Here is a 9718-nt window from a genome sequence, read left to right on the forward strand (position 1 = left end):
TTGCTTGAGGTCAAAGACCCATCTAAATCAAATAAGGCACTTTATTCCCCCAAGCTCTATAAATCCCAGCCTGATCTGTAACTATTGAATGGACTTTTTGTCAGATCTTGTTACTGAAATAACTTCTGACTAGATACAAAACCTGCAGGCGAATGCATTGTCCAAGTGCTCTGCTCTTTCCAAGATCAGATCTATCTGCCTGTCATAATTTACTGATTTAGCAATGTCTCTGTGCCACAACTTCATGGCACAACTGTGCAGCCACACATGAGGGATGAGGAAGATTTCGGATGGAAATTTACTTATTATTAAAATGCACCATGCTCATTTCAAGACTAGAGTCACCTGGTACTTCAAGCAGGAGTGAACAGAGCCCTGAAAATATGGGCATAAAAACATATGGACTCTCACTATTCCTATTTGTTACCTTCTGTCTCAAAAAGTGATCGTCTGTATTTCACACTGTACATTTAATATTAATGGCAAAAGCACTGGGCATTTATTCTTTAAGGAATGAACACCTGGTTGCTCTTCACTATCATTTCAGACCTGCATCATTTTTTTCCTGCCCTGCTTTACCAGCACTTGCACATCTACAAGATTTGAGAGATTGAAATGCTTTATAGGTGGGAAGAAGAAGGGATAAAAGCGAAAGCCATCTAGTTTGAAAAGACAAAGAGCTTTCAAAATTAGAAGATTAAAACTTGGTGCCTCAAGCTCTATATGTCCCCCAGCCACGTAAGAAATAAAGTGCATGTTGATGGCTGGGACAGCGCTCAGAGGCATCAGGCACAGCAATAAATCCCCCGGCAGAAGGACATTGTTTTTCCTCCATAGCAGAGCCAGAAGCGATTCCCTTTGCTCAAGGCACCGAGGCCCCGGGTGCCGGTGAGCAGCGTGCCAGGACTGCAGCTCCCCGGCTGCCAGCGCTGGCTGTGGGCTCACCTGTGACCGTCACTGGGCTGGGCTGGGACCCTCCTTCAGGAGGTCACCACGCATTTTGTCTCTTTTGTGCGACTGAAGGGTGTCATGGGATGACAAAATTCTTATCTATGAAATAGCACACGATGTAGTATTAAAAATTTGTTTATGCTGTGGTATTGCCAGCAACAGAACCAGCTACTGCAGGAGATGGAGACAAGCAGTGGCTTCTCCTGCCATAAGGACATGGTGTGTCAGCCTGCAGGGATTATCTCTGCTATGAGGACAGGCTGAGAGAGTTGGGGTTGTTCAGTCTGGAGAAGGCTCCAGGGAGACAGTATTGTGTCCTTTCAATACTTAAAGGGGGCCTATAAGAAAGATGGGGACAAACTTTTTAGCAGGGCCTGTAGCAATAGGACAAGGGGTGATGGTTTTAAACTAAAAAATGAGAGATTCAGACTAGATATTAAGGAGAAATTTTTTATAATGAGAGTGGTGAAACATTGGCACAGGTTGCCCAGAGGTGGTAGATGCCCCATGGCTGGAAACATTCAAGGTCAGGCTGGACAGGGCTCTGAGCACCCTGGTCTAGTTGAAGATGTCCCTGGTCACTGCAGGGGGGTTGGACTAGATGACCTTTAAAGATCCTTTCCCACCCAAACTATTCTATGGTCACTTCTGTTCAGAGGGCATCAGTGACCCCTGCACAGGCACACCGCCTTTCAGTTCTGCTCTGATGGCAAATGCCTGTAAACAAGAGACTTTGCAAAGGATGCTGACACCAGGTTTTAAGCGCCCATTTGAACACTATGCAAATGATCTATCAGGGGATGGGTTTTTTTTTTTTGTTATTGCTGACTATTTAGTACCTGCAATAGCTCTCCATAACAGAACTTTGTTCTAGTCTTCATTACTTTTTCCATAAATAGTGTTCTTTTGGTCAGTTCAAGGTTTCTAAGGTTTCTTGCCTTTTTTTTTTTTTTTTTTTAGAGGCAGGTTGGAGCAACCACTGTATCCTTGTGGAATCTGTGGGGTTTTTCCTCGCAGTAACTATGTGTGCATTTTAAATTCAGGTGTTTTAACTCCTGCTGTATTTGCTGCAATGTGGAAGGCATACACAGGATGCACGATGTCACTGTAACACCTACACAGATGTGTTACCAGCTGAGACTGCAAGTTCCTCCACCCTCTGCAGAGAGTTTGCAGCCTGTGTTTGGCAGCACCAACCGTCTCTAGGAAAGAATATTTATAAGTTTCATAAATGTAGCTCAGAAAAATTAAACTCTGTACTAACAGGATCATAATTTAATAGAAGCGCCAAGTAATAATGCAATAATACATGCCTATTGGATTAGGAAATGCGAGCCATAACAAGTCATTGCACTTCATTTACAGCAGTGCCCGAGACCTGAGGTACAGATGTGGTGAGGGGGTGGGAAGAAGAGCTACCCGAACACGGAGGCAGAATAAGGGAGGGCAGAGGGTTAATGTCATGCTCAATCTACAACATCTGAAACAGCAACGTGGATCTCTCCTGTCATTGCCTGGATTCTCTCTAACCTGGATGGATATGAGCAAGCAACTCAACTTACCTTGCACGCGGGCTATCCCCTCACCTTCTCTTTCTCTTGCCTCTAGACACATCCATTTTTTCCCCCCGTCTTCTATGATTTATTTTCCTCTTGGATTGGCTTCTTCTGTGACTCCTGCTCTCAGGCTCCTCAGCAGTCTGTAGGTAGGTGCTGCTTAGTCCAAAGGCTACACAGACACTGAAGAGCAGCTACGTCGCTTGTATAAAGCTAGAGGTTGTCCGACCCATGACTACAGTGCCGGTGAGTGCAGAGCAATCCACCAGAGCAGCCACATGTGAGCTCAATGCTGAAACATTAGAATTACTTTGAAGAAGAAGAAGAAGAAGAAAAGGCATTTACTTTTCCCTTTGTATGTTAAGTGACAGCAGTTACCATCAAAGAGGAAACAGCCAAGCCCAGAACCCCAGGGAGATGTTCAAAGGAAGGGCCTTGCTGGTGGGAGCCCACTTCCAGCTGCTGGTTTTCCTTTTTCCTTTTCCAGTCCCAAGGAGCTCTACCTTGGCTTTTCCGGCACTGATCCTTACAACACAGGATAAATGACTCATACAAGCAATTTAGGGAAATTAACTGTTAAGCGCCACAGGTATTATCAAAATGAGTGCATAAGTCACAAGCCTTTGTCTAAGATTTCTTGTAGCCATCAAGGCAGGACGCAGTGTCACCATGTGAGGCCCAGCTCTGCTGCAGTTAACACTGCACAAGCACGTTTCCTTGCACCCTCAGGTCCAGCTCCATCAAGAGCACCCAAGCTCGTTCTTATGTTGTTAAAGGTTATACAGGCAAAACAAAGCAGTTCCCAGTTCAGGGATGCCAGTCCTGACTCCATCAGCTCCTTCCCAGACTGGGCAATGGGCTCATCCCAAATTCTCCTTCTTAGTCTCCTGGTGACATTCCTGGGAAAATGCCCTCAAACAATCTGCACAACAGCACGGACATTCTGCAAACTGAGCAGGCTCTCTGCCCTTCTTGGCAATGCTCTAAGTGAGATGCTCCGATGAACTCCTTGAGCATTAAGACTTCATTATTGGCACAAAACATACACAGTATTATTTCCCAACATGCTATAAAGCAATAGCTGTCAATTAAACAAATATTTTGATGTCTTCCTTTTAAAACATTCTTTTGCTTTGTCACTAATTTGTACAATACAGCAATTCTATATTACTGTCCTAGCTCTGAGCATGAATTAGCTCTGTGCTACTACCATTGGCTCTGACCATTTTATCTTTTTCCAGCTCATAACCCAGGCCTATAGAATAGGTGGCAAGTAAATTCATGCTCATGAACATAATTTCAAACAAATTGCTCAAATAAATTGTGCTGCATCTTTTTAAGATAGCCATTTTCACAAATGTTCTCTTTAAAGCACAACACATTTGGCAATGGTGCTCTTTAGATGTCAGGTACCGTCTAAAATAATGCATAACAGATTTCTTCTAAAAATATGCCACTTAAAAAAAAATTATGCCGCAAATGCTAACGGCTGTGCTGAAAATGTATCCAAGCAAAACAGCACAGAGAAACAGGGGAACATACCCCATCTGCTAATGGCCACAGTCACAGCTCAGGAGGGCTTAGGAATGTGATGCTTTATGGAGCATGGCTCTGAGGGTAGAACTCAACTACCATGCCAGAAAAGTAATCCTACGATTAAAAAGAAACAAGTAGTATTACATGGTGTGTAATCTCACAGATGTACTCCAAAAGAGATATCAGCCTAAAAAAGAATATATTAAAGAAATTAAGTCAATAATTAGCAAGGAATCTTGGCATGTGAAGTTGGCGAGATGCTGCATTCAAACTATTTCCTTCTGTGTGGGTTGTCATTAAATGTTACCGTGAAGGTATACGAATACAAGAAATATATCAACAGTAGAACTATAGGAATTTATCTCAGCAGAAAATTGTTCCTATGCAACTGAATAATTAGTTTCACTTAAGTCACTCAGCCTGCTACCGCTGTCTGCATCACCTTTTGTCTAGTTCTTGTTAAATTCCTATTCAGCCATCACTCAGCTCTGAGATGATAGGATTGTATAATAAACAAAATAATTAGTTTCCAAACTCGTAATACACTGTAACATATTTCCTGGAATATGTTTTTTTTATAACTGCCATTTTGTATTCTCTCACAATTGAGAACTCAGCTCACATGTACAAGAGAATTTAAAACCGGTATAATTTTGCCACGAGTCAAATAGATGAAACTAAATTCAGGCTCATTTAGGAGAGCTAAGCGAACAAATTTTGATGCACGTACCAGAACGTCTGCACCAGCCAAGTCAGCCCACATGTACTGACATTCATCACAGACAAATTACATATGGGTGGAGCATGTTCTCCTTCAGACTTTTTAAATGAGGACCACTACTGAAATGGGGTGACTCCCTTCGTCAGGGCAGCACCGACAGCCAAGGTACTGCAGGGCAGACTGGCACCCTCTGCTCCACACCAGCACTGGTATATACTGGTAGCACTGAAAATGAGACATATGTCAGCTGAGGTCTTCAAAATTATCTTATTTTAACAGCACAATCTCTTTAGTCTTAAATTACAAGCAGTCCCCAGGAGCATGGGATGCTCACAGGACTAACCTAACAGTCTGTGTAACCAAATAGATTAAAAGTTGCAGAAAGTCAACTGAATACCTCTTCTTTTGGCCCTGCTGTAAGACTCAAAATCCTTGGGAAATTTTAAGTCATTGTTTAATTTTCCAACAGCGACACCGATACGATAACAAGAGGTGAACTCACAACTTGGAATCATTCATCTCCAAGCACAGGAGAATTGCATGCTAAACCACAGCAAGGACGAGCATGGGAGGGCATTTTCTGGGTGACTGGGTCCTCTGCGGTACAATGATGGGCACTGGCAGAAGCAAACAGGCTGTGTACTTACCTCTGGCTGTCAGCGCAAGCTAGAGTATCAGCCTGCACAGAGGCATTCAGCTTAAGGAACCGGCTCCATCCATCTGCAACGACTCACAGCTACACACAACTCGTTAGCAGTAGGTAGGAAGCAGCCGATTACAAACTCGGGGCAGCGGTTTCCCAAGGCTGGGTCTCTACTGGCTGAGCTGAGAGAGGTGGTCTGTCAGCTTAGGCAGTAGAGAGAGCTGCCCCGAGCGAGTAATGGTCCCTGTGCCCCCCTTTGTGATGGGGTGCAAGGTCTGCATTCCACCTCAGGCACCTTCACCACCTCAGCCCCTCTGATTCCCCCCAGCTACCACCTCCATTAAGGGCAAAAGGAAAAAAAAGAACAGTTTTGAAGCAATTCCTCTGAAATGCTCTATAATTGAAGCCATTTTCATATAAACAATTAACTCAAGAGATGGGATGAGATGATGAAGGCAACTCAGGCTTCTGGTGGGATGACAGAGAGGAGGAGAGAGAGGCCAGTGACATTGCCGGGGCTGTAGCGCCCGGAGGGCAGTGCCAGTGTTCACCTTCCCAAGAGGGGACGGGGCTCCCGCGGAGCTGGGGCATGGCCTGAACTTCGCGTTAGGGGGGAGAGGAGGCATCTGCCAGGAAGGCATCTGCCTGTCTGCCCCAGCGCCCCAGCATTGCAACCTGAGGTGTTCAGTGCCTACAAAACATTACCTCAAAAGAAGAGCTACTTAATAATGAAAAAGCCCTCCGATTTATGACATCTCTAGAAACAACAGCTAACCCCTTCTCTCCTAGCATAGTCTTCTGTGGGTTCTTCTCCCCCCAAGGAGAAGCTCGCCAACCCCTGTTCTGCTCCCCAGGGACTTCTGCCAGCTGAGCCGTGCCCCTGAGAGCTGATGTCTGTAGCTCAAACAAACAAGCAGCCCTTCATCACAGCGGGTTCTGACAAACTGCAGAAAGACAGCGCTTTGTGATTTACAGATTACAACAGCAAAACACACGTTTGCCCCCCTTTCCTCTTCACTGGATACCTATCCACGGCATCACAGCCCACCTGACTCCGCTCTCTTAACATCCACTGCCCAGGGACAACTGCTTGCTAATGGATGGTATCGCTCTCTGTAAAAGGTCTTCCAGCACAAGCAAAAATAGAAGGATGGCCCTGCCCTAATTATGACCAATTTAAAAATGCTTTTTAGCTTCCTTAGGGCTGTAAGCATTAGCTGGCTGGGTTTAATTCAATGAACTGGAAGCAATGAAGTTCATTGAAGCTGGTTTGTACAAAGAGTCTTCTTTCATGTAGGCAGCATTAGACAATGCGGTGCTGGTTCCCAGGAGAATATTAAACATTTAATATACTGGCAAGTGTAACATTATATAAAAATGTTGCGTGAAGGATGAGCAGTGGAGCTAAAAAGCATAAAAAAGCTCATGCTCGTCTCCAGGCTGCTGCTGAACACTGCAGAGCTCTAGTTACTGAACAAACCTGAATTTGAGAGCTTTTCCTTCCTTTCTTATTACACAGTGGCTTTTGTTAACATCAGAGATAAGTAGCTGAGTAATTTCCTATGTTGCCAGCTGTAAGCAACTCTTATTAATGGAATGCAGAAGTAATTTGCAGTAATTGTCCGAAACTGCAGTTTACTGAAAATACTGTTATTATTGATTTTGGACCAAAGCTGAAGCATTTTTGTAAGAGAGATTAGGAGTTATTGTTCCTTAAGGAACTGGTTTTACTAGCTGCAGGAGAGTGTCACTGTGAAAATTAATCTCAGTACTTTGCAATATAAAATGTATTTTAAATTAATTTTCTTGGCAATTCCTGTACCCAAGGTGACCAATAGTACCCAGCCTACTTTGTCTACAGCTTCTCCTCACCAGGTTAAAGACTGCAGACACTGGCAGTTTTACAGGATAAGGCTGGCAATCTGAAAGCACACTAGTTAACTTCTGCAATACACAAGCCCATTAAAGCAACTTTGAGAGACTTGCTACAATATGGGCTGCCTGACAGACTGAGGGAAACCTCAGCTCAGCAGAAGGCAGGGACAGCTTTGCCACCGCTGTCACTAGAGCTAAGATTTTAATCCACATCTGCTTCAAAAGCACAGCAAACACAGACATAGCACTCCTGCACAGGGGTCTGCAGAGACTGGTCACTGCCCTATAAAAGGTGACATTTGAATATTCTAGGCAAAACTACCAAATCCTTAAGATTCATTTCCAGTTCAGTGCATCAATACACTTCCCTGCTACAAGCAACCTCTCTCTTGTTTCCGCTTCACCTATTGCGGGCTCTAGCTCCTGATACATTGGCATTATTGCTATTATTTTACAATTAATGGGTGACTACCATCTCTGCTTAACGTTATGTCTTTGCTAGGATCATTGCTCGACTCTTATCTCTTGATCCCATGCTGTGGTGAGATGAGCAGCCAGCCTTTCTCTCCCTGAGCTACAGACCCACCCAAGCAGCTCTCCTCTGGAGAGCAGGCTTCTTCCCAGGGGCTATGGTGGCACCCAGGCCAGTAAAGCAGCGTGTGCTGGTACCAGTTCACTTGACCCCTCCCCGAAAGAGCAAAGCAGAAGAGAGCCCTCTCGCCTCTGGGTCTGTGCTGGCACAGCTGACCCTGGTGAAAAAAAAAACCTCTCAAAGATCACTCTACATCACAGCTAAATCATGGAGAAGGACCGAAGCCTTGTCCTCAGGGGTTAGTATGGCAGCCAGATGTGATCACTGTTGTCTTGGACAGTTACAAGTACTGATGTGCTCTGCGTAAATCCCACCAATACTGGACTTTCTATCTGTTAGTTAAATAAGGTTTCCAAGCTTGACCAAGCCTGTTGTCAATATTAAATAAGACCGTTTCTTTGAAAGAGCTACTGGGCAAGCAAATGGCTTTTTTTTTTTTCCCCACCACAATTATTCAAATAGTTTTAATCTCCATGCTTTTTCTTTTTTTTTTTTTTTTTTTTTTTTTTTTTCTTAAGAAGTAAAATAACAGCCTTGCCGATTACTCTTTGCTAAGGTACCCGATTGTGGTGACATTGAGGCTGACCTTGGAGTCACCTCCCCCGCTGCCGCACTCTCCTTTGTCGTACCACCATTTGTTTTTCAATTTGTCCAAGAGGCCTTGCTCATTCAGTTTTAATACTGCCAGGTTAACAGCATTTCTTGAAACGATAAAACATAACTTGTAAGAAAAAATGCACAAATGCTCAGGAAATCGTAACGTATAAAAAAAGGAGCACAAGAGGACAAATTGGCTAAAATTTCACAGAACGTGGAGCTATCAAAATGTCTGTACAGCAAATACAGGGTTAAATATTGGAAGGTGGCATGGAAGATAACATTTGCTCAAAACTGAAGTGTGCGGGATGGGGAAATCGTCTTTGAGAAAAAAAGTAACAAGAACACCACATCATGCAGTTAACATTCGTCACATACGGCAGGTTAACTCGGCTTTTACCATTTAAATTGAAAAAGCCATTGAACTGTAAAATTAAAACAGCAACAAACAATCAGAAAGGACAATACGAAGAGAACACTAAAAAAATGGATGCATTAAATAAACGAAACCATAATTTACCGTCTTATTTAACTCCATGGAATATTGAAGATTTTAAACTTTAAAGTTACCTCAAAATCCACAAGAAAGAAAATGACAACACAATACATCAGGGTAGGTGGAATACTATAACAACATGGATATTGTTATATTATTCCACCCACCTTAATGCTGAGCCTTTGGGGGTTGCTACACCATAGCCCTTGGAATCCAGGTTGCCGCCAACTTTCATGGTGTCGCAGGGCTTGCGCTGCTCGATGTATTCGTTCATCGTCGACTCCAGCAGGAAGGCAAACTTCCCCTTCGACTTCCGCACCCTCGCCACCCCGTCTGCCGTTGTCTTGGTGAACACGGAGGGCTCAGCCGACTTCATATATGACCACATTTTCTCGTAGACGGCTATTTTTGACCTCTGGGAGAAATGAAAGGAGGGAAATGAAGAGTTGTGCTGGCAAGGGCACAGGGTTGAGTTCCTTGGACTTAGTCAACTTAGAGGTATAATTAACACCCTAGAACAGATCAAGGCTAATAAATAAAAAAGGTACCAAGGTAGCTCAGAGAGAGACACATTGCCCCCTGAACAATGACCAAAATATAAAATGGTGGGGGAGGGGGAAACATATCTCAGACATTTATTCTACTAATTGCTGTGTAATTGGCAGCCCAGCAGTCAGAATGAGAAACAGTGTGTGCCCGTCCCAGCGCCTCGGCTCCTCTCTGCTGTGGGCTTACCTGCCTGTATGCTGCT

The 9718-nt window shown here is 43.9% G+C and overlaps 1 protein-coding gene across 1 annotated transcript in view; it reads right to left on the reverse strand.

The window, feature by feature from the left end:
* The window catches only part of GRIA3 (glutamate ionotropic receptor AMPA type subunit 3), a 150993-nt gene that overhangs the window by 12159 nt on the left and 129116 nt on the right, over positions 1-9718 (reverse strand). The window contains exons 12-13 of the mRNA XM_010172523.1: positions 9135-9382; positions 8461-8575 (exon numbers count right to left, since the gene is read on the reverse strand). Coding sequence (XP_010170825.1) covers positions 8461-8575; positions 9135-9382 — 363 coding nt within the window. The remainder of the gene's footprint in view (positions 1-8460; positions 8576-9134; positions 9383-9718) is intronic.

Source organism: Antrostomus carolinensis, unplaced genomic scaffold (genome assembly GCF_000700745.2).
Source record: "Antrostomus carolinensis isolate BGI_N321 unplaced genomic scaffold, ASM70074v2 scaffold4757, whole genome shotgun sequence".
NCBI lineage: Eukaryota > Metazoa > Chordata > Aves > Caprimulgiformes > Caprimulgidae > Antrostomus > Antrostomus carolinensis.